The following is a 24,769-nucleotide window of genomic DNA, read 5'->3' as shown; positions in this document are numbered from 1 at the left end:
ACAGCAATATTAGTTGTTCAATAAAGATTAATGTGTAAAGAAAAGGGTTCCTACAGCATAGACTTACAGTCTTTACAATGTCCTCTTTGTTCATGAATCACTGACATACTGGTGTGTATATATAACCTTACACAATTCTCTCCCACACAGGAATTAGATGTCCCATTCTACACATAACATAAAATTTTCACCGACAGACTGACCTGGTGAGCATGCATCACACCGTCTCCCCATCCTGAAAGCCAGGCAGGGACACTGTCCTGTATTCTGGTTGCACGCGCTGCCGAAAGACACTGTTCCTGTGAGGTCACAGTCGCACGGCGAACACCCGTCTTCGTCGCCAGCGTCCAGTCCGTAGGTATTGGAATTGCACTGGTTACATATCTGACCAATCACATTGGCTTTACACTGACAACTGCCATTCGCAGAGTCACATGTCATGGATCCGTTGATGGTGCCCGCGGTGTTACAAGAACAGGGAGTGCACCCGTCTTGGTTGCTAGACTGCAGGTTGTATGAATTGTCCTCACACTGATCGCATCTTCTTCCCTGGAAAAGAGAGAGACAAATTTATTTAGAATCAGTGTCTCTCTTGGAATCAAGGAGAACAGCTTCAAAGAGAGAGAGAGTATTTCCATGCCATCTTCTCAAAGGTAACCTGTATTGCATTTTTTAAGCAAACTAAAAAATATGCTAGAATTCATTCTAATGTATTTTCCTAGAGGCTCTCACTCTCCAAATCATTCCCAGACAGTGAAGATGGTTAAAAATAGACAATCAGATGACAATTAGATGTTGGAAACTGCTTTTCAGTAAGGGTGGTAAAAATGATTGCTGAAATTTGAGAATCAGTGATCACTGTTCTATCATATGTGGGATGTGTATACTAATGAACATTCATTTTCATTCTTCCTATTTGTGAGTTAACTCACTTGAAAGTACTTCAACCTAAAGTACTTTCTCTCCCTACTCTTTGATAAGGGGACTGGTTATGATCAACAGTTTATTTAGCACCATTTGTATTGTATATTAATTACTATCGTATATTTATTACCATTGTGTATAATATATTTATAACTATATAGTATATTTATTACTATAGTATATTTAGTTCCATTGTGTATTATATATCTATTACTATATAGTACATTAATTACCATTGTGTTTGCCTTGCAGACACACTGTCCGGTCTGTTTGTTACAGCTTGTCCCTGGCACCGTTCCAGCAGCATCACAATCGCAGCTCTGGCAACCCTGTGCATCCAGACCATAGAAACCATCCAGGCACTCATCGCAAAATAATCCCTGTGTAGAGGTTTTGCACTGGCACTGACCATTGCTGGGATCACAGAATGGGCTAGTTGAACCAGCTAGATTGCACTGGCAGAGTTGACAGCCGAGTGGATTAGTCGAGCTAAGGTTATAGTAACCAAAGTTACACCTTTCACATCGTTCACCTATGTATTTAAGGAAAATCATCAGTAAAAGCCAGTGAGATTTCCCGGTCATTTCTTTTCTTATTGAAGATTTATTCCAACTCAAACTTAGTTAATATAAATTTTGAAAAATGCAAAGGACCTTATTGGCCCAAGAAATGTTCACCAGTGACATGATTGGATAACTCAGTAGTTTCAGACTTTTCGTGCTGAAGACACTGGTTTGAAACCCTCTCCATCCCACAGGATCGCACAGACTCTCTAAACAGACTACCCTTAATATTCTATGACTTACTAATGGCATAAGTCATATTATCCAGAAACTTGATCACAGCTAACAGTGGCTGATCCATAAGGATCATATAGACACTCTGAGCACACCGCCCTTAAGCCTTTCTGACATGGCAATGATATTGGTATGAGTCACATGCTACAGAACTCATCACTTTAACCTAGATTTGATCCATCCGGATCACACAGATACTCCAAACAGACCACCCTTTGGTCTTTGTGACCTACCAGTGACATAAGTGTAAGTCACATCCTACAAAGCTTTGATCACAACTACCTAGGTTTGATCCATCAGGATCACATATGCATGAGCAGACCACGTTTTACTCTTTATGATGTACCAATGGCAAAAGCTTGTAAAACAGAAACATCCTCCAGAACCCTTATTTATATCTACTAAATCCATCAGCATCACATAGACACTCTGAACAGAAGACATGTAAGTCTCTGGAACTTACCAATGACATTAGCTTTACAGTCACATCCTCCAGAAGCTGGATCACAGCTACCTGTGCTTGATCCGTCGGGATCACAAAGACATTCGGAACAGCCGACTGGATTATTTTCTTGCAGGTTATAGTACCCACTCGTGCAGGTATCACATGACTGACCCTCAACATACAACTTACAGTCACACTGGCCTCCAATCTGAAATATTAGCCAGTTATGAATAATTCAATAAATGGATACAAATGAAATGATTAATACATCTTAGAGAGTTTAAGTTGATAATATTCAAGTAAGTCTCTGAAACAAATATGCTACAAGCAAAAACAGAAATAAACACTTAATATAGAGAGAAAAAGCATTACAGATAGACCAAAGAAATCTTATTTACCATGTAGACTTATATGAGGCTAAGATTTTCTGAAAGAAAGTAAATTTGGTGCAGCTTAAAATGATTCAGAAAACACCTTTCATGTTGATTTTTTGACATCATAAATCTCCACAAATCATCAAATACATTAGGTAAAAATTTGCTGTCACAGTCCTGCTATCATCCTGTTCTAACTCTATCAGGAAGTGAGTTAACATACATAAAATAACTGTACAAAAAACTAGCAATTCTTGTAGAAGACAGCAGCAGAAGCAACTCACTGGATTACAGAGGTGTGACCCTCCCACGGTACCGTTGGTGTTACATTCACAGGGTGAACACACATTAAACGAATCCAATGACTGGCCATCTTCCCTAAAAAATCCATTCTGGCATTCATCGCAGAAACGACCCTGTGTATTATGCAAGCAGTTAACGCATACCCCTCCACCTCCTCTGTAGAAAGAGAAAAGAAATATCACGTGAGTTTCCGATTGATATCTTAATATTCCTGGTTAACCACATTTTGCATGTGAAACATCAGAGTGTTCAATAACCGGCTATCTTCATTGATTAATCGATGGACTCCCACTTTTAGTTTCTGAATAAAGGTAGTTATCATTCATGCTTGGTCATAACTAATATAATGACACTGCCATAGCATTTGGCATGTTGTAACAGTACATCACACCCCATTTAAAAATGTTTAAAACCTCCCCATAATTAAACACAGACAAAAGTATTTCAAGCATTTATTATCAATCCTGTTTAGAAAGACCATTGCTCTTTTTAAGTTTAACAGACATAGCACACATTGTAACACTACATGATCATATGACAGATTTCCACCTCCCATAAAAAAAAAAAATACTTAAACAGAGTAGCAATATCATTTATAATGCCTGCATAGACAGAAGGTGTTTACACAGCTCTTTGAGCATGACAGAAATGGGACACGTTGCGACATTACATAACCTAGTGGTAAATTCAAAATTCTGGCAAAAATATGATACAAAACAGGATCTTAAATTTATGTTCCTTGCAATGATCATAACAAATAAGCATGTAAGCTAACCTATGCATCTACCACAGAGCTTACATTGACAAGAGCAGTCACATAAATGCTTTCCACTGCGTTACAAAACAATCAACTTGTGAACTAGCTTGCTCCAATTCTAATGCGACTGAAAGTTATATTATTATTATCTCTTTCCTGACGAGGAAGATGGGAAATCTTCGAAAACGTTTGAATACACTACTATGACTTTCATCAACTGTTTCGTTTTATTTTGTTCGTTTATCTGGTTCTACAAATGTAAAACTCTTCCTAAACTTTGAAAGTTATATGGCATAAGCAAGCCTACCTTAGCTGTATTCACATGACTATGGATAGTAATGTCCATGTTATTACATACTCAATTCTAAGAACATGTGGTAAATTATTTTCTTACCAATCATTCAGTTGAAGATACCGTGAAATAAGATATTAATAGGGGTAACACCATCAATAGTGCCAATTACACTCATCCTTTCAAGAGAATCACATTACTACACTAGACATACTATGGTGGTTATGAAATAGTTACAGGCCCAAATGTTAAGAGTCTGGGGCTAAGAGTGTATCTTTCCAATGATCAATGTTGGGTATTTGAACCCCCTGGCTTTACTTTTGGGTGAGTTTCCGTAGACAGTATTGTAGTATGTGACATAACTGATCCCAACGTGTGCTCAAAATCTGATACAATTCTTCCAGCAACTTGACAAGAATTTGATTCAGTTACCTGTCGTGGTCAGCTGGGAAAGGATCCACGGAACTATTATATCTGCAGCTCAAAGCATGTCCATAACACTGGCATGGCTTACAGTTGTATGAATTAATACGATCTCCGTGGTGGTATGGTTTGTTGTTGTAGAGAGGGAGGCATGTCTCACACTGCCAAAAAAAAAAATCGAAATTGTGAACTTGGATTTCAGTAGACTAGTTGCAATGATAAAATATGCTCATCTTAGTATATATGATACTGTTGTAGGATCAAACATGTGAAAAAGATGTTAGCTTTCATGATGCTAAAATTATGTAACAACTTTTCCCATTGTATCCAATTCATGTCGGGAACTAGCCCAACGGTCAGCTTAAATTCTGCGAGCTAATTCTTTCTTCAAAATTGGTTGGTAACTAGCCTGAACACTGAATGAAAATAACAATAGCTCTCCAGATTCTTGACGTACAAAGTACGATAAGCCCAAAACAAAATCAGACAATGGCTTAAGATGCAAGATAGGTATTGGTATCTGTGTTAAAATGACTGTATTAAAAAACCTTAAACATAACATTCCTTCTTCTTCACCTTAGCATGTTCCCTCTTAAACTTGCAAACGAACACATGTTTAAAAAAGACTTCAATACTGGATCAATAAACACAGAACACTTATTGGAACATGAATAAAGGTTACTTCTCATATTCGAAACTGACTTCAATCAATCAGTCAATGCTGGACAACAACCGTTTAAAAGCCCTCCCTGATCTGAATATGTGGTCTACTACATCCTAACAATAGAATGAAGGTTTAATGGTTCTTACATTTTGCCCTCTTGTAAAACTCTCGGGAAGGCAATTACAGGTGTAAGGGTTGGTTTCCATGTCACATGTGGCTGCATGGCCATTGCATTCACATCTAAAAAAAAAAAATTCAAAAACAGAAACAAATTATGGCAAAATAAGTCAAGATAAATGAGCAACTGTTTTTGTAGGTCTCCTCTTGAAAGGTCAGTTTAACAGATTGCCTTCATTTGTCTTTATTAAATAACGAAACACAGGGTGTCTATAAAATGTTGTATACCAACTTCATCACCATGATAGCATCCACTCTGCTATTACCAGGCTAAAGCAGATTGTTACTTTAATTTATCTAATTTTTTTTTTTTTTTTATAACCTTATGTTAAATTCCTATTAGACAAGTCTCACTTCATCTAACAAAGGAGAAGTTTAAAAAATTTAAACTTTCTGATGACTTTCTCTTGTATGTGTTTCGTACATTTTAACGACTTTCTGATGACTTTTTCTTGTATGTGTTTCGTACATTCATACGACTTTCTGATGACTTTTTCTTACAAGTGTTACATACTTCACAAAAAACAAATCTTCAGAGAAAATGCTTAGGACGGATGGAATCATCATTTCAGAAAATGGGCCACCCAACTTAAAGAACTTGAAAATGTTGATTTTAGTTGCTGACCAGTACAGAATTTTTTTTTTTTCGTTGTTTGCTCATTGCAAACTGTGCCCACTGTTACTAATGTAGTATGCCTCTATGCTTTTCTTTCAATGATAATATTATTGTGAACGGCTTAAGAGTTTTAATTTCCAATTTCATCACAAAGTTTTCCTTCAGTTTCTCACTCCATGGAATTTTGTAATGGTCAGGTAAAAGTTGTCACAAACCTTGTGTTGACTGTAACTTCTTCGATTCCATAATACTGATGTCTCGTATTGGAAACGTGATAATGTCCTTGCATTCGAATCCGGACTTGAGTGGCTAAGACAAACTCTAGAAGCTCAGGAGTGTTGAAGAAGTCATTGTAACCAGGCCTTGCGACTGGTTCTGGGGCTAATAACTGGAAGGTTATGTTGCTCTTTGAATATGGTTGGTTGCTATGGAAACAAATTATAATTAAAGTCGTTTTAGTAAATACACTGGAAATTTTTGCTCTACCTTTGTTTGATGGAATTGTAAGTTTTAAAAAACACGTCTTTCATGGATATTTGTAACGGTACATGTAGGCCCATAAGGGACATAAGTTATTTGCCTCACATGATTCAATGATTTTTTGTCAACAAAGGATATTTAAAACTTGGTACACACTACAATGCTAAAAATAACAATAATGTATTATAACCTGTAGAAAATAGTCAGATGGCAAAAATAATGAAGGACAAATCCTGAATTGGTAAAGGCAATTTAGAGACATTTTTAAGACAAGTCATCCAAGATAAAGCCTGAGCACAAACACCAAACAATTTGATCCACTCTCATCCCGCAGACATTCCAAAACTTACTGGTTTGGATATTTACGAGTGACGAGCTTACCTGTCTCCTCACAACCTTAGCACCTCATTCTACCGTGCCTATAAAGTCCTGGTAAATAAATAACACTGTGCGCCCTCTATGACCGGACCCCCCTTCCGGTCCCTCCTCCTTTCTCATGAGACCATTCCTGAAGAGTGGCCTCACGGACGCGGGAGTGGGGGTGGCAAGGACTGGCCACCCCCAACGACCCCCGTCGAGTTAACTTCCCAAAGTGAACCCCTAACAAAAAATTCACTGACGCCTTCCTAGCAGGGGGGAGTGTAACCCTCCCCGGCGCAGCGGGAAGGGGGGACACTCTCCTGAACCCTGCAGGCGGAACTACCCCTTACACTAACAAGGAGCCTAAAGATTTACGGTCCGCCACTTGTTACCCTTAGACCAACTTAGGTGAGAACGTAAGTGGAAGACTATGTACGCAAACGCATACGGAAACACATAGGTACACTCACCGATAGACATAGTTGATGGCTCTCTGGTGGATGGTGGTTCTGTCTATCTGGTGTGAAGCTCGGAGTCGTGAGTCAAGTAGAGCGACCGCTCCTCCGTCCGGCTGTGTCCCACCACCCTCTCGGGGGAGGGAGGCGGGAATGGAGACAGGTAAGCTCGTCACTCGTAAATATCCAAACCAGTAAGTTTTGGAATATTTACTTCGCTTCTCGCTTACCTGTCTCCTCACAACCTTAGCACCGAGTGGCACTGCCCGATGGTGGGAGGCCCGAGGGGTGGGACCTGTTACCCACCGGACCTCGCATCACCGCGCTACCAAATGCCGCTTCGGCGTGTAAAGTGTCGGTCAAGTAGCAGGCGACGAACGTAGTTGGAGTTTTCCACGCTGCTGCTTTGAGTATGTCCTCTATCGGGATGCCGGCGAATAGGGCTGTAGAGGCCGCGACCCCTCTGACGTCGTGAGCCCTTGGTCGGGAGGTCCCCGATGTGAACGGGCGTATGATCTCTACTAGCCACCTGGATAGAGTGTCTTTGGAGGCCGCTGCGTAGGGTGGTCGTGGTATGATGAAGAGAGAAGTTGATTGTCTTAACTTCTCTGTCTTGCTCAGGTACCACTTCAGTGCCCTGACTGGACACCATCGTTTGTCCTCGGCTACTGATGACATGGTCTTAATTTCCGGGATGAAAATGTCTCCTGGCAGGAAGGTCAAGGTCTGGTTCTTTGCAATAAATGACGGGTCTGGAACCATCCTCACCCCGTGGCCCTCAAATCTGATGTGATTCTGCTTGGTGGATAGGGCGTGGAGGCAACTCCTCCTTCTTGCTGACGCCACTGCGACGAGGAAGAGTGTCTTTTTTGTGAGGGCAGCCAGGGAGGCTTTAGCCATTGGTTCGTATGGTGGTCCTGCCAGGGCATGTAACACTGCTGAGAGTCCCCAGGAGGGGGCTAGCCGTCTGATCTGTGGGCGACGATTCGCCATGCCTTTGATGAGCTGTGCAATGTACGGGTTATTGCTCAGTGTGGAGCCATCTGGGAAGCCCTGGTGGATGGCAGCGATGGCCGACCTGTAATTCCTGATGGTGGAGACTTGTTTCCCCTCTCCAAAGAGTGAGAGGAGGAACTCGGCTATCTGTGTCACAGAGGCAGCAGGCAGCAGTATCTGTCTCGGTCGGCACCATTGGTCGAACTTCCGCAGACGGGAATCGTAAGTCGCTGCGGTCGTTCCCCTTCTAGCGTCGGCTGCCATCGCGGCAGCTGCTTCTGAAAAGCCTCTCTGTCGTAGGGAAGACCGGACAGCCTCCAGGCAACTAATTGTAACCCCTTGATGTCTGGGTGGGAGAGAGTTCCCTGTCTCTGGGACAGTAGGTGAGGCTTGTCCGGTAGACTCACTGGGACGTCCATGAGGAGTTGGGGGATCTCGGCGAACCAGGGTCTGCGAGGCCAGAACGGGGCTATTAGTGTGAACCTGCCCTTGGAGTTCCGAATTTTCCTGAGGACTTGTCCGATCATACACAGCGGCGGGAAGATGTACGCATCCATGTGGTCCCAGGAGAGGGACATTGCGTCCGTGTGGTAGGCCAGGGGGTGGAATCGTCTGGAACAGAAGGTCTGGAGTTTGTTGTTCTTGTGTGTTGCGAACAGGTCTATCGTGGGCCTGCCGAAGATCGAAAAGATTCTGTCGCAAGTCTCCTGTTCCAGAGACCATTCGTTGGGGTCTATATGCCCCCTGGATAAGACGTCCGCCATCACGTTGAGCTTGCCTGCGATGTGGGAAGCCCGTAGGATCGTGCCGGAGTCCTCGGCCGCTGTTATCACCTCCCACGCGAGTCGGCACAGTCTCTCTGAGCGGGTGCCCCCCTGCCGATTGATGTAGGCCACCACTGTCGTGTTGTCGGTGAAGATTGTGGTTATCGTTCCCTGTACGTGGTCGTTGAAAACTTCCAGGGCTCTTTTGACCGCCATCATCTCCAGGATGTTGATGTGGAGAGATCTTTCTGTTTGGGACCACGTTCCCCATCCGGACAGTGATGCGTCCGTCGTTATCGATGTCATTGGTAGCTGTATCGCAAAGGGTACCCCTGAACTCCAGTTGTTTGGGTCGAGCCACCATCGAAAGTGTTGGGTGACCTCCTCTGACCTGTAGATGAGCGTTGTTTTGTCTGGGTCTGTAGGGTCTGCGGACCTCAGCAGGTGCAGTTGTAGAGGTCGCATGTGTAGCCTGCACAGTCTCACTATATCGACGAGGCTGGCCATGAGTCCCAGGGCCCGGAGCCATGTCCCCGTTGGTGACCCCCGGTGTGCCAAGATCTGTTGTGTGGTCGCCTTGACTGCCGCGACTCTTTCTTCTGAGGGTCGGGCTACCCCGGTGGTGAAGTCCAGTATGGCCCCGAGGAACTGGATCGTCTGGGAAGGTGATAGCCGTGATTTCTTCTGGTTCACGATCCAGCCCAGTTCTTGAAGGGTCTGGAGCGTTTTGTGGACGTTGTTGGTTGCTTCCGATAGGCTGTTCCCTACTACCAACCAGTCGTCTAGATATACGTAGAGGGTGACCCCTCTTTTTCTGAGGTAGGCGACTACTGCTCCCGCGACTCTCGTGAAGGTTCTGGGAGCCGTGGCTAGGCCGAATGGGAGCGCCCGGAACTGGTAGTCTTGTTCTGCGTACCGGAACGCTAGGAATCGTCGGTGTTCTCTGTGTATCAAGATGTGCAGGTAGGCGTCCCGTAAGTCTACGGTCGCCGCCCACATGCCCTTTCTGAGTAGGGGTAATATTAAGTTTAAGGTCTCCATACGGAAGTGTTTTGGTCTGATGTGTTTTGTGTTCAGGGGTTTTAGGTTTAGAATGGGACGCCAGGTGCCATCCCGTTTTTTGGTCAGAAAAAAGGAGGACCGGAAGAGTGGTCCCGTCTCTTCCGGAACTCTTGTAATTGCCTGCTTGGCCAGCAGGGCCAGAATTTCCCCTTCTAGGGCTAAGCGTTTGACGGGGTCCGTGGGTGTGAGTGTCTGCCTTCCTCCGCCCCCGAAGGGTGGGCTGGAGGAGAATTCTATTTTGTACCCGTGTCTGACTGTGTCCAACACCCACTTGTCCCCGCCAATAAATTCCCATTGCTGGGAGAAGTTTGTTAGTCTCCCCCCCACCGGCGGAATGGCCGCGGTGAGGTGGGCACCCCTAGGGCTGGGCGGCGAACGCTGGTCGAGTGGAGGAGCGGTCACTGTCCCGTCTGGTCGACGACGAGCCTCTGCCTCCTCTGGGGGCCCAGGGGCGGGTCGGACGGAAGGCTGCCCCCCGGCTTCTGCCTCTGAGAGCTCCTCTGCTCATAGATTTGGCGGGTGCTGCTCTCGTTCCCCTAGGTGCTCTGCTCTCCCTCGGGCGGAAGGGTCTGGTTCTCTGGGTCGGTGGGGGTCGGAATTCTGATTTGGCCAGAGTCTCCCTTCGGGCCACCTCTTCCTGCAGTTTCTTTTGGAAGCAGCCCGCAAAAAGGTCTTCCCCGAGGATTGGTAGTTCCAGCATTCTGTCCTTCGCCTCCGTCGAAGGCCAATGGATGGCGGAGACGATGTTTTGTCTACGGGCCTTTACGGACCTGGTAGCGACCCTTGCAAATTGATCGTACGCGAGCCTGACGAGGGGGCCCAGCAGCAGGAGGAGCTGGCCCGCTTCGTCCCTGGATACTTGGCTGCTGTCCTCAGGGAGCTGTTGATGGTGTCGCATGAGGACTTCAGCTGATAGCAATAGTACCGATGCGAACTTCATGCCCGAACGGGCTGCCATGTCCATCTCTACCAAAAGCTCTTCTAGCTTCCTCTGGTCCGGGGTCTTGAACACGTGTGTGGATGAGGCCCCTTGTTCGGCTTTTAATCTCTCCTTGGCCTCCTGGGGGATGGTTGGGCATCTAAATAGATCCTTCCAGGCCTCGTCAGGTACCCTGACCGCTCTATCTGCCCTGGCCGGGAAGGCCGTCCACTTGGTCTTGTTGGCAATGGCCTCAAATCTGTCATAACAGGTTGCGTCTACTGGTATGGTAGTTTTGGGCTTATATGACGCTTCGCCGGTCGCCGTCAATTTTGATACCCGGCCCGCCTTCTGCGGTTGCGTCTCGGGTTCCTCGAACCCCAGGTGTCGTCTGAATATGTCTGCCGCCCGTGTTATTAGCTCCTGTGGGAGGGCTCCTCCTGTCGCGGGCGCTTCCTCCGGTTCGTAATTGTGGCCAAAGCTGTCCTCCATAGGATCGTAGTCGAGAGGATCTGGATCTATGGGCTCCCCTTCGTCCTCCAAGCCGGAAAGATTCACCGACGCTCTGCAATCCAGAGCGTCCGGGTCCGGGGCCGGTTGCGGGGCCATGGTCGATACGGGGCTGGTAGGGCCCGGTGCCACGTCGGCTACCGTGGACGTCCTTTGCTCCAGCAGGGGCCGTAGCAGGCCGGTGAGTTTGGATAGCCAAGCTGGTTCCTCTTCCTGACGCCGTCTCGGGGACCGGCGCCTCCTCTTGGATCTTCTGTATCCATCGTCGGAAGAGTCCGAGGACTCGTCGGAGATTGGAGAGTATCTCTTCCTCTCTCTCCGTCTTGGGGATCTTGTATGCGACCCCGATCTCTCCCTTCTGGGTCGGCGGGAGGACTCTCTCTCCCTACTTTCTCGGGCCGGGATCTCCGTCGGAACCCGCCTCTCTGGCTCCCTGTCCGGCTCCCTGGAACGGGACCGGCTCCGTCTCCGCGTCCCCTCGGTTGCTCTCTCTTTTGGACCCGAGCCTCCCACGGCCGGAGGGCCGCGCTCTGTGGGTCTGTGTAGCTGCGGCCCGGACTGAGACGAAGTCTCCAGCCCGGCCGAGCTGTGCCTCTGCTTTGGAGGTCTTTTCTTGGCAGGAGCCTTGCCTTTGCTCCTGCCCTTCCCTCTGGCCGTAACTGATCCGGACGTAGCCGGGGCCGTTAGGGGAATTCTTTCTCTTTCTCTTTCTCTTTCCTCTCTCTCTACCTCTTTCTCTCCTTCGGCCCTCTCATGGCCACTCTCCTCCACCTCTCTCTCTACTACTCCCTCCTCCTCTCTATCTCCCGTTATTCCTGGAACCTCCGGCGCCCCGATTGCGCTCGGGATCGAGTCCAGCCTTCCCTGGAGCTTGCTACGTAAGCCCTCAAGCCACAGGTCGATGTCCTGCCACTGAGCTGGTGTAAACTTAATACACACCAGGCAGGGGTCTCGTCGAGTGCAGGATCTGCATTTTGGACAAAGGTCGTGCTCGTCCCAGGCTCTGCCTGGGCGAAACATAGAGCAGTTGATGCACTTCAATGGATTGCGTGACATGCTGAATAACCGGATTAAGGAAGATTACTTCTTAGTGATAAGTGAACAACAATAGAAGCTTAACGTAAGAAGGGAGAACTAGGGAGGGAATTATGCTTAGGTGGAGCGTAGCGTAACCTAGCAACGGTAAACAAGGTAACGCTACGGGGTGGCCTAACGAGAAAATGGAAGCTGAAACGAAAATGAGAGAGCGAGAAATACATACAAAAAGGAGTGAATATACGTGAGCAATATGAATCCCCAAAAGGGGGACGAGAGAAACTAATTGGGGGGAAGAAGCTAGTAAACAAGCTAAGAAAACACAATAACAACAACACGCTTTAGCGTGGGGAGGAATAGGGCGGGAACCTAGGCAGTTTCGCGGAACTGCTAACCCCGCCGCAAATCAACCCGAGGAGGAAACGCACTACGAAAACAGTCCCCAAAACCCTCCCTTTTTGACAAAAAGGATACTTATCGGTCAGGAAAGGACTGTCAAACTTCTAAAGATCCGAAGCTAAAAAACTTCCGGCGATCGTCGAAGAAAACCAAGACAATTTTCCAAGGAAACTATCCACAAGAAAAATATGCGTGTAGGCACTTGGAATGGTAGAATGAAAAAAGGAGGAGGGACCGGAAGGGGGGTCCGGTCATAGAGGGCGCACAGTGTTATTTATTTACCAGGACTTTATAGGCACGGTAGAATGAGGTGCTAAGGTTGTGAGGAGACAGGTAAGCGAGGAGCGAAGTAAATTACAATAACATCTAGCCTGTAATCGTGTGATCATAACGGTGAAGTACCACAAATCCCTTCAAAAGGGAATAGATAGCACATATGATCTCATTTCAGTAAAGGTTAAGATAATTTAGATAATATTATGCCTAAGTGTAAATTATGTGTACTGTTCACCTGTATGCAAAGGCCCTCTATAGATCTGTATTTACTGACATTGTAATAAAGTAACTAACCTTTGTGAAAAGAGTCGCTTAAAGCAATGTGCACTAAATGCGTGCTATAACTGCATGATGTCTCTACATGTGCACCTGAAAATCTACAGCTATTTGCCTTTTCAGAAAGCATGGCAGATGTTTTGTTCACTCATGCATTGATTAAACATCCATATATGTATAACATATTATACTCTTTAAGATACCACTTTTGGCTCGGTTTAACGCAAGACAAGAGTGAACCACAAAATAACAGATGGTATGGTAACACAGAATGGGTAAACTTATGATAATGACTATATATATATATATCTATACATAAACGAGCTTGAATAGTAACATAAAAAATGATAATGGAGTGGCAGTGTGAGGCCATGGATGCGGAAGAAGGGAACAAAGTGGGCAAGGGAGGCAGGGAGGGTGGAAACTAGCATTATATAAAAACAAGATCATTCTAGTCCATACAAACAATTACATAAAACTGGAAATTGGCTTTCAAACTTATTTACAAATTGATCTTCATTATATTACATGGAATCAATCGTACAAAAGTCACTGTAAGAAGCCAAGAGTGGACAAATGGCAGTTACTTGAAATTTGGAAAAAATTAGTGAATGTTATGCTGAATATCTTGTATTGGGGGGAGGGAGGAAGGGAGGGCAAGGGGGGAGAGGAAGGGATGGAGGAAGAGATAGTAATTTATTTGGGGGAAATTTTAACCTATACCAATGAGAATTAAACAAAGCCAAACTGCACATTTTCAAGGTTATCTAGTTTGGATTACATGGACTACACCCCAGGGGTAGGCAGGCATGGATTGGGGAGGGACATGGGATGGGGGAACAACCAATCCAGTCTAAAGGAACCATTGATATATCAGTAAGATATTAAAACATTTTGCATGGTTATCTTGATCATATTACATGGACTCTATGTCAGATGCATTGGAGAAGGTCCCTACACTGGAATGAGAGTGTGAGATAAATCTGGATACCAAGTACTTTGTTAGCAACATGATAATCCACTTGACAAGATAATGAAACAGGGAACTTTAAAAGCTTAAATTTTGCATCCACTATTTTTGCAAATATTATTATAATATAATAGAATATTACCTATCAAACTGGATGCAATTGACCGAGGTAGGTGTCCGAAGAGGCTCATTGTTTGGTAGACCAAAGGTAGAACAATCCTCCGCAAAAAACTGCCAGTTTTCCCAATCGTCAGAGTTAGTTTTCTTCCTAGATATTGTTAAAGCTGTTGGTTGCGGGCTATAAAACTGCAGAACCACAAAGAAAACCTGTAGAAAAATGGTAAAGTAAATAAGCTTAGATCTCTTGTTCAGTATCTTAGCCAGCTTAAAGGAGAACTCTATACAAGGATTATTAAACACCTCTAAAACACACCAATAAATATAAACAATCTTGTTTGGTTTAGGATATATCATGGATTTGATTTTCCTTCACCAAGGAAACAAGAGTGAAAAGAAAAATACAAAAATACCATTATATTTGCAACCATAATACTATCAGCAATTTTTTTACCTGTTTTTGTACATTTTTGTGATTTATTTGGGTGTTTTTTTTTCCTTTCTTTTTTCGTTATGCAAAAAATATTTTTGTTGGCTGGTTACATTTCAAGTCACAAAAGTGATGAAAAGAGATGTCTTTTACTTCTGAAAACAACCATCCAGTCTCAGTCTATGCCTTGTTAGATCTTAGCAAATGCACCTAGCCTACTTTGCATATGAGATTCTGGACAGCAGTTATCCTTTTCGTTAAGCTCTACAGTCTATTTTACCAGAGCTAATTGTGCCATCTTGATACCAAGTAGGACTTTCCAAGGTAGAATTTCTCTACACTCCTGAAGAGTTCTAGACACTAATTGTGCCATCTTCATACTAGGTAAGATTTTGCAAGGTAGAATGCATCTACACTCCTGGAGAGTTCTAGACAATTGGGATGTAAGAAGGAGGAGGGCGGTAGGCAGGAATGGGGTGGTCACCGGTAGACAGCGGTGCTAAATGTTATCAAATGCTCTCGACACCATAATGCCAGAGTGCAGTTGTTGTGATGAGACATATAGAAGTGAGGTGTGAAGTAAACAGAAACCTTTCATAGCATTTGCACACTGAATATTGCACAAGTTAGTTGTGTGGATCTGGCACAAAGTGGAATATGACATTGCAATCTTACAGGAAAAGTCCTGGTGGCAGAAATTGTGACATATTTGTGGAAGAAAAAAATATTCCACCGTAAGTTGAAAACCCCATCTCAAGATCTTTTCCCTAACACAAGAAATGTGTGATTGAAATGTACTTAGGCTGGTTAGAACCTTGATGCTTCCAAGAGTTTCCTCTGAATAAGAATGTTAAATATTAAAGAGAAGCAAAGGCATTTTCAGCTGAATGATGTCATCATTCACTCCGTTATTGCCAGATGCATTAAAACAATAATTCATATCTTTGCCATACTAAATGCTATTGAGGATGTGATTTTTGATCTAAAGATGCAGAAAATTCCCACTATTTTTATTAGGCAATCCAGTTCAGTGAAAGGATTATCTGTTTAATGATAAACCGGCTGCCTATATCGTATCAATTGACAAGTCCATAGAGAAAATATTACAACAAAAACAGATTTGATTTGAACATTTAACCTGGTACTGCCCATTAGCTAGGTGAATATCCAGAATGAGATCGTCAAGAAACGCCGAGACCCAGTAGGTGCTCAAATCAGCATCGTTAGCAAACGTCAGGGGATGAGCAAACTCGTTCAGTCTCATCAGTTCATCACTGGTTGTATCTGGGTCTCCATTCCTTATACAGTACCTATAAGATAAACAATTAATACAATCAATTTAAATGGATTTATTAAGTGAATTTTTCCATTAAAAATTTTCAAATTCAGCGAGTCTGATCTTAAATTCGGTCCGTGGATACGAAACCAACACCTATCTGATAATGTACAATTTATCATGGCCAGACAATTCATAAGCACTCACGTTTAAAGGATTTGATCATATTCTTCAATTTATCCAGTATTGTTACAGATTTTTAACCTTGCATTCATGGGACAAACAGGTCTAGTTGTTGGAAGTTACTTTGTGTTCAATGGTTATGGAAGGTCCGAGAATGTTGGCAGACAACTGGTATGGGACTATTAGCCCTCCACATCACCAAAAAAGCACTGTTGATGAATGTTTTGTTCCGGAAATCTCTGAAACAGGAATGATGGCAGAGTTGTCCAAGACCTTTACTTTAATACTCACCTACTGTCAGCAGGATTAATCCGTGGGTGGCTGTCCGGACATCTGCACTCAGACTTGACGTGTAACTCCGGGAAGACACCTGTGGCCAACTCCTCTATCTCTCGATTCGTCAGAGTATTTTGGTACACATAGAACTCCTGTAGTCTACCCACAAACTGTGTGGCACCTTTAAGGACAAAGGCAAATATTTGCATACATATTAAAGATCTTCACGTGAAGTGCATTGGTTGTTTTTTTTTATGAAAGCATACACAGTAAATATTAAAGGTAAAACACTTGAAGATAATTTACAAAATTCATTTCTTGATTTATGTTTACAGAGATACAGTTGCATTCTGTACGTGTGCGTTAGAGTGTACATGCTATGAACTGATTTCACATTCCGGGGCCTCCAAGATCAGACAATTTTGACATTATTTAGGGAAGAAAAGGCACTGGTGGTTTTCTTACTCTGTGTAAGAATTTTGAAGAATTTAAAGTAAATAATTCAACGATCTTTGTTTGGATTTCATGATATTCAGCTCTGCTATTCTGTTCTACTGTTTATCCAAACACTATATAATTTATATTCATTTCATAAGGGAGAAAGCTCACCGGATAATCTTTGTCCGACCCTGGTCTGAGCATTCCCACTATCAACAATTTCTCCCAAAAGATCTTGAGTTTCGAATGGTGTTCCATCCAGTTGAAGGCCGTCAATGAAAAAGCTTATCCTAGTCCCATAAATCTACACGGACAAAATGAAAGTTAATATATTTTGTAGTTAGGATATTACATAAAAACTATCACAAAAGTAATTTGTTCCAGAAATGACTGCAACATTTCAATGATGCACTGTATTGTCATTCTGAAGGAAGCAGAAAATATTATTTAATCTCTCCTTCCAGACTTTCATTTACATTAACCTAGTTCATGAATGTGAAAATCACAGATCTGAGTGACATATATGTCGTCTTTAAGACACAAGGCAAGTCCTTTAATGGATGGTGCTACCATCAAACGCAACTCTTCATTTTGACTCACTTTGGCACCCCTTTTAGTTTATATTCCAATATATAAAATTCTTGGCCAATCAATACTCATGTTGCATGTTCGTAACTGACAAACAACAAAAGAGGGTCAAACTTTGTAACGATGTCGGTGTCCTTGTGACACATATCGTAGAACCGACTACCGTACTGTCACAAAAAAATTGGAACAAAAACTGGTATGTACAGTAATTTTCTGACGGTCACCTTAATATTGCATTCAAAATCATTTTCTTTTTCCTTGTTACTTGACCGTGTAGGATCACTACACTTACTCTGAAAAGTACCTCACAAAATTCACAGTGTGAGATGGACACCCAAACCCGCCACGGCTTGATACTAATTCAAAGGATAAACCGACCACATTCATGTACAGTACATGGCCAAAATACAGCTATACTTACAGTAAATTGTCTGTAGCTCTAGTAGCTCTACTCTAGATAATGCATGAGACAAATGCACAGCACTGTGCTAGTGGAATGTTAATTTATTTGAATGGGAAAAAATTCGGACAATCTTGTTAAAAACATATATCAAACAACAGTGGAGAGCCTCCGATGTCCATGGAATTTGATAAACTTGACCAACGCATAAAAAACAACTCATAATGATTTATGGATATACAGTAAATTAATAAAAAAATATAATGTTGGCTATGCTTTCTTCAAATGATGAAACATTCAATCTTTTCCAAAGCAGTTTTGTTGGAAAGGTTTGCCTTCAAGGTTTGTAAACTGTTCATAATGAAATATTAATTTACTGAACTTTGCTTGAACCATATTAAAACCATTTGGCAATCTCAACTTTAATCAAATAATAACACCTGTGCCATGATTCCTAGAAAGAAAACCAATTAATTCTATACCAAATATTAGCAGAATCAGAGCTTATGAGGTTGCTACGTAAATCTTGTTTCATGTCTTTCTGTACATTGATCTCTATTGTACGGTAACTCCTTTATTATATTTTATAGGAGATATAGATTTAAAAAAAATAATAATTGAGGTTGCTTTAAAATGCACATATTTCAAACATATGCCTGAAGAATACAAGTACTGTATACAGTTTCAACAGTGAACATAATACTTGAACATTAATGAACACAGTAGGCTAACATGCACAGGATTGACAAAATATCTTGCACAGGATACTGTTTATACTGTACATGTCATATTTAAAGGCATTTTGGGTTTTACTATCGCATTAAGGATATCCTTCCTATTAAACCAGCAATTCAAGTTTACTATTCATATTCTAAAATATCATATGCTAATGAAGTCTTTGGTATGTCAGCTAAGACTAATATCCTGGAGCCACTTCAAATTATGCAAAATTGAGGTTAATTAAACTGCTTACTGGCAACCACAGGCACTTTTCCAAATATGTATTTTACAGGAAATATAATTTGTTAAGTGTCAGTGATACGTGATACGAACTGTGTTTGTGGTATAGTTTACAAATATTGTAATGGTATGTTTCTGACTGTTATATCCAACAGTATAAGAGTGTGTAACGATAGACATTATGATATACATGTATACACGAAATTTTAATCTGTTTTGATGACTCAACATAATATCCAACACATAATTCTTTCTTAAATAACTCCTTTTGTAAAATCTGGAAAGACATCCCAAGTGTAATTAAATCTTGTAAAAGTTTCTGTTCTTGTCTGCAAGAACTTAAACCACACTTTGTTAATCAGTATTACCCGGTAATGCTTTCTAACGATGTTTCACCTTCTGTGACTTTGATATTCTCTCCTTGTTCCGGTTGTATTTTTATTTGTCATGCATTATTGTAAAGCATTGAAGTTTATTAAATTGAATGCCACTTTCAAAATCATACAATGCACTATGTATCGGTTTGCTGAACTCTATATGAAATAGCAGTAAATATTCTAGTTCTGATATTTATCCACTGAAGGTATTGCATGGAAACAAAAATATGATGTAGATATGACACCTGAACTTAATCAAATCTACCAATTATATAGTGAAACCTTTCAGCTAAATAAAATATTAAAAAATTGCATCAAAGACTGTAGTGTACTATGACAGAAAGTTACAAGTTTGGAGTTAGGTGTGTATCCTAAAACCTTTTCCATATCTTGCACCCCTTAGCAATCAAAGAAACACTTCTGCACCACCTTTAAACCAGCTGTGGATGAACCCTTTGGGCATTAAGCGTGGGGTTCAGGGGCCTACTTACAGTAGGGCTCTTGGACGCTCAAATACTGTGTTGCAATGTAAGGGCCAGTGACTGCTTAAAATGGTTGTACTTCAGTCTATATAGGATTTTACATAACATACAAAAACTACATTCTTAACATCAATAATAATTTGTAAACACTTGTGCAGAACCTTTGTTATTAGTTCAGTTACAGAAATGTGACAACACACCTTTACAGATTGATACAATTTCATTATGAATACAACAATATTGATGCTAATGCCAGGATCTACTGTAATCATAATGTAATTTACCTGAATCACCAGATGTTGCCATTGGCCAATTTGCAGACCGTCATGTGTGGTTAAGAAACGTAGACCATCTGCTGTCATGTAATCAAATGTTATAGACGCTGAAGACACCATCACAGCATAGACCGAAGCACCAGCCTGTGTGCTTCTTTCGATGATCGTCCTGTGTGTGGTAAAAGACATGAGCACTGTATAATAATGCACTGATTACAATTGGACTATATGCTTTATAATGGAGAGATTATACTTCGCAAGTACTGTACCGTTTACAGCTGTATATGGCTTTTACATTAGAAACTACACAAAGTTTTATATTAACATGTTCAATTTACCTACATGTACCCTGATTGGTCCCAGTTTTAAGTATACATAGTGCTGTATATATGTATGTAACAAGTGAAGGTTTGAACACTAGACCAAATGAAGTAAAATTTCCAAATTCACATTTGAGATGATACATGATCATGCACCAGTTTGTCTGGAAGGTTAACTATTAAATAATTTACCCACATTAGACCTTTGGGTACATGGTGTGTCACAACACCATGTCTTACTGTACAGTACTCCTGAGAACATTCCATGACTATACAAGGAGTTTACCTTATCATGTAATAACCATTCCAAGTATTTATAACTTTCCTTTGCCCAGACCCAGAAAGCTGAATTTCTCTTGAAATTCCTTTCCCTGCCACTTTCTGCCAAGCTGTATTGATCAAATGAAATTGGGGTGTAATCCCTGGTTGCACAGTATGCAAGGTACTGTGGCTTCTGACTGGTACCCCCAGCAATGAAGTGGCAACATATAAAGGGATTGCCATCAACCAAGGGCTGGACAGCTCTGTTGGTAGAAACTTGGGAGTGTTGTAACCAATAGGTCACTGGCCAGTTCAAATCCTGTCCTAGCCATACATTTTCTTTGCCCTTTTCCATTGTCTAAAATTCCTCAGTCAAATTTCTGTTCTTCATTTGCCCAGACCAGTTAGATTAAATTCTGTTATTAACTTGAATAACAGGAAAGGTTGGAAAATGTCTAGACCATAGGTACAGTACAGTAAACTTTACCAGATGAGGTGATATAGTGCACCAGTACATTTAAATGTAAAACAATGGACTAATGTATAATAATGAAAATCAGCAGTTATTTTAACAATGCTTAAGTGACCACAAATGTGGGAGAAACCAGCAAGGGCCTATGAATTACAAGTTACATGTCGGGTGGCTTCCCAATCAACATTTTAACTCAAATTTGGAATCTTTTCAATTTAGATAGTCATTTTTGATGGGAAAACTCTAGATTGCTCTTGACCCGGCTGGATATCGTACCCAGATCCTTCCAATTGCTAAGCCTCATTGTTTCAAATCCCACCGCCTTTATCCTTTCGGCCACATCACCCCTTGACATGGCTTAAACAAACCATGGTACTTTTGTGAACATTCAATGGCTTGCCATTACATGATATGCATTAGTATGATATAGTACTGTAACACTTTATGTAACAAATAATGCTAAGACTATCTTCCCGATGAAGAAATGAATATTATATCCATTTACAGATATACTTTTTTTCTAACAAGTATATGCAACTTTGACTTGTAAATTTCTGCATATATACCACACAAATCAATACATACTATTCACAAGGTAATCCCTTCAGAATCAATTTCTTTGTCGCAAAAAAGGGGAGGGGAAACCCCTCAATGTACATAGGCATAGGAGGCGGGGGGGCTGCAGCCCCCCCAACCAAAATTTTTGGTGAAAATTCGGGCAATATGCTGAGAATTTTTCGGGCGCCTACTGAAAGAATAATAATTTGCAGTGTTTTTCAATTTTATTGGTGAAAATTCTGCAATATGCTGAGAATTTTTCGGGCGCCTACTGAAAGAAGAATAATTTGAGTGTGTTTTCCAAATTTTGGGTGAAAATTCGGCAATTTGCTGAGAATTTTTCGCATACCTACTGAAAGAATAATAATTTGCATTGTGTTTTTCAATTTTTTGGGTGAAAATTTGACAATTTGCTGAGAATTATTCGGGCACCTACTGAAAGAATAATTTGCAGTGTGTTTTTTAATTTTTTGGTGCAAAATTCGGGCAATATGCTGACATTTTTCGGGCACCTACTGAAAGAATGATAATTTGCAATGTGTTTTCAGTTGTTAAACTGATATTATTATGATTAGTATATTGTTATAACGACTTCCCCAATAATTATAACCAATATAGAAGGGTAATAACACGAAAAATGATTATGTTATTGGCATGTGATGTAAAAACCGATAAATGCGTAATGATATGCACAATAACATGTTGAACGCGCACGGGGCGCACAAACATTTTTGGTTATATTTTTCGAGCAAGTCGTTACAGCCCCCCCCCCCCCCAAATCAAATTAGGCTCCCACTGTATGTCAATGTAGACATCCCTCAGGAACAATTAACTTGTCCTCTGGTCTTCAGGTAAATATGGTCACCCCAGCCTAGGCTTAGGTAAATAACATTTAACGTTGATTCACAGACCACATGGTAACTTACCCGTCTTGGCTAAGATCTGGTCGAATCCAAACTGATATAGACAATTCACCATTGTTACCAGAAACTGGAACAACAGGTGAAATATAACAGTCTGGACTATTTTGGAAGATAATTGATCGTGAACCTGGTTCTGAGCCTGGTCGAACATTGGTTAAATCTGGCGAAATACATGTTCCTCGTAAAGATGTGAGAAGAACTGATGAAATTGGCGCAGTTGTCCTTTGTGGACAATCTTGGTTGCAATATCCTATACTGCAACGCGACACTGACTCTTCAAGTGATGAACTTCTACAAAATGCACTCCTTGTAAGCTGGCCACAAGTCCCAACTTCTGGTAAGGTTGAGATCGGTTTATTTGCTGCACCATTGATTAATAAAGGAAAGCTACCTTGACTTTCGCATACTTTACTATGGCCTAGTGTTATGATGAGTAACAAAACCGTTCGCAAATAAACTATTGATGATTTCCTTCTCGATCCACGAAACGTCCTGAAAAACATCTCAAATTGTTTCCTCATATTGCTTTATGACTTAAACAAGACAGGTAATGAAAAATGGTATACATTTAAAAATTTAAAATGACATTTGCAAGCCGAATTCAGATTCTGTACCCCGAGCCATCTTCAAATTCTTGTGCTGAGTCTGGAATGTTGCATATAAATGCAACGTAGTGTACAAAAATCAAGGCAGTAGGCAGTGTTCGTTGTAGCGAAGGACGCTTTCACTGACAGGTGATCAAATTACCAGATACACGAAAATAAACGAGTGTGAAATGTTGTTTAGGCCAAAGATCAGAACACCTGACAACCATCATAACAGCCAGTTTACTTTTCAAAAATGATGGTATATTTTGTACTTATTTATCACTTCCCATGTATATTCCTCTTCGTGTTAGAGAGGATAGCTGCCAAGTTTGCACTTTCATTATCTTAGTAATCTTTTTCCATCAACTGTTCAAACGGTTTTCAACGGAAGCTGAACATAAGGGGAAATTTTTTTTTCATTATCTCCTTCAAAAACAAAGGATATCAAGACATTTTTAAATTATGCAACAGACAGTCTGTGGGGAGCAGTTGTTGAGACAAACATTGCAAATTTCTCTAGTTTGAAAAATCATAGCAGTTATTTTTCAAAGAGGGAATCGCCTTATGTCAATATACTAGAATCGATATTTGTTAGAATAGATGTACGAGTTGCATTGTCATTGTAATCACTACGCCGCTTGGCGCTTTTACTTTACCTACTCCCTCGTATTAACGTAGGATTCAGCTCATAAGTTTGTTCAATAACGCCTTCTGTTTTTAAATTATCGGTCTTCAATCCCATAAGTCCTCCAAATTGCACTTGGTTTTCTCTTTCAAGCTAAAGTAAATGCATTTGACTTCGAACTTCACTACAGACGGGCACGCTACTGTCAAACTTGACTTTTTAACGATACAGGAGGAGTAAGATAATTAAGTGAAGTTTCGTCAACAATGGCTCTGCTATCTTCTAGCACACACCCGTTATTGTTGGTACTGTTAGTCACGTAATTGTTATATATCGAATAACGAAGTGCACTTTCCCCTTACGAATGTGTTTTTTATTAATTTTTCATTGTTTTTTTTTCTTTCTTTTGTTCAGCTTTGTTGCTATTCATTCTGTAACGCATATCGCAGAGGTCAATTTTTACTGTGGACGTAAGCCTTCTTACGGTCACATCACTGAGTCTTGGAGAGTCCTCCACTTTATAAAGTATGAGAGGGCCGCAAGAATATTTTTCTGCCGCCTAGATCATTCAATTGGATATTTTGCATTAAAACAGAAGAAAAAGTGACATTCAAGTAGAAAGCCTTTTTTGTTTATTACTCGATACCTCACAAAGCACCGAAGAAAAAGTTCAACAGGTTTGGTACAAAAGGAATGCGGCTATATTAAGAAAACGAAATTTCAAGATAGAAAGTAGAAATTTGGGAATCTTCCGTCACCTCTGAAAGATTTCGAAATTTTGAGGAAAAAGTAGAAATTTCCCAAAATGTTTAAATTTGAGATATATAGGCTAAATATTTATATGTATATATCATATACATTGTTGAAAAATCTGTGGAACAAGACGAAATTTCGCTATAAAGTCTTAATTTCGATAAAGAATCGGAATGTTTGGGACAAAATAGTTC

At 41.4% G+C, this 24,769-nt stretch overlaps 2 protein-coding genes across 2 annotated transcripts in view; both read right to left on the bottom strand.

Annotated features, from left to right (window-relative positions):
- The window catches only part of LOC139970977 (usherin-like), a 75,147-nt gene extending 51,594 nt beyond the window's left edge, over positions 1 to 23,553 (bottom strand). Inside the window, exons 1-13 of the mRNA XM_071977085.1 lie at positions 22,614 to 23,553; positions 20,086 to 20,245; positions 17,166 to 17,298; positions 16,572 to 16,737; positions 15,960 to 16,131; positions 14,417 to 14,601; positions 5,988 to 6,197; positions 5,126 to 5,219; positions 4,325 to 4,476; positions 2,825 to 2,999; positions 2,185 to 2,374; positions 1,158 to 1,456; positions 204 to 549 (exon numbers count right to left, since the gene is read on the bottom strand). Of these exons, the coding sequence (XP_071833186.1) occupies positions 204 to 549; positions 1,158 to 1,456; positions 2,185 to 2,374; positions 2,825 to 2,999; positions 4,325 to 4,476; positions 5,126 to 5,219; positions 5,988 to 6,197; positions 14,417 to 14,601; positions 15,960 to 16,131; positions 16,572 to 16,737; positions 17,166 to 17,298; positions 20,086 to 20,245; positions 22,614 to 23,131 (2,800 nt within the window). The 5' untranslated portion in view covers positions 23,132 to 23,553. The remainder of the gene's footprint in view (positions 1 to 203; positions 550 to 1,157; positions 1,457 to 2,184; positions 2,375 to 2,824; positions 3,000 to 4,324; positions 4,477 to 5,125; positions 5,220 to 5,987; positions 6,198 to 14,416; positions 14,602 to 15,959; positions 16,132 to 16,571; positions 16,738 to 17,165; positions 17,299 to 20,085; positions 20,246 to 22,613) is intronic.
- Positions 7,299 to 10,184, bottom strand: LOC139970979 (uncharacterized). The gene is made up of 2 exons (XM_071977087.1): positions 9,317 to 10,184; positions 7,299 to 9,061 (listed from the first exon to the last, which is right to left on the bottom strand). The coding sequence occupies exons 1-2, from the start codon at positions 10,182 to 10,184 to the stop codon at positions 7,314 to 7,316; spliced, it is 2,616 nt and encodes an 871-aa protein (XP_071833188.1). The 3' UTR covers positions 7,299 to 7,313.
- Positions 23,554 to 24,769: the final 1,216 nt, after the last annotated feature.

Source organism: Apostichopus japonicus, chromosome 8 (assembly GCF_037975245.1).
Source record: "Apostichopus japonicus isolate 1M-3 chromosome 8, ASM3797524v1, whole genome shotgun sequence".
In the NCBI taxonomy this organism is placed as follows: Eukaryota; Metazoa; Echinodermata; class Holothuroidea; order Aspidochirotida; family Stichopodidae; genus Apostichopus; species Apostichopus japonicus.
This window is presented reverse-complemented; position numbering and strand designations above follow the sequence as displayed.

Excerpts from the sequence above, each read along its gene's own strand:
- LOC139970979 (XM_071977087.1), bottom strand. The coding sequence starts at position 10,184 with ATGGGAATTTATTGGCGGGGACAAGTGGGTGTTGGACACAGTCAGACA. Across the intron at positions 9,062-9,316 it reads TCATGGCCAGCCTCGTCGAT|ATCAACATCCTGGAGATGAT; the intron begins ATAGTGAGACTG and ends AGATCTCTCCAC.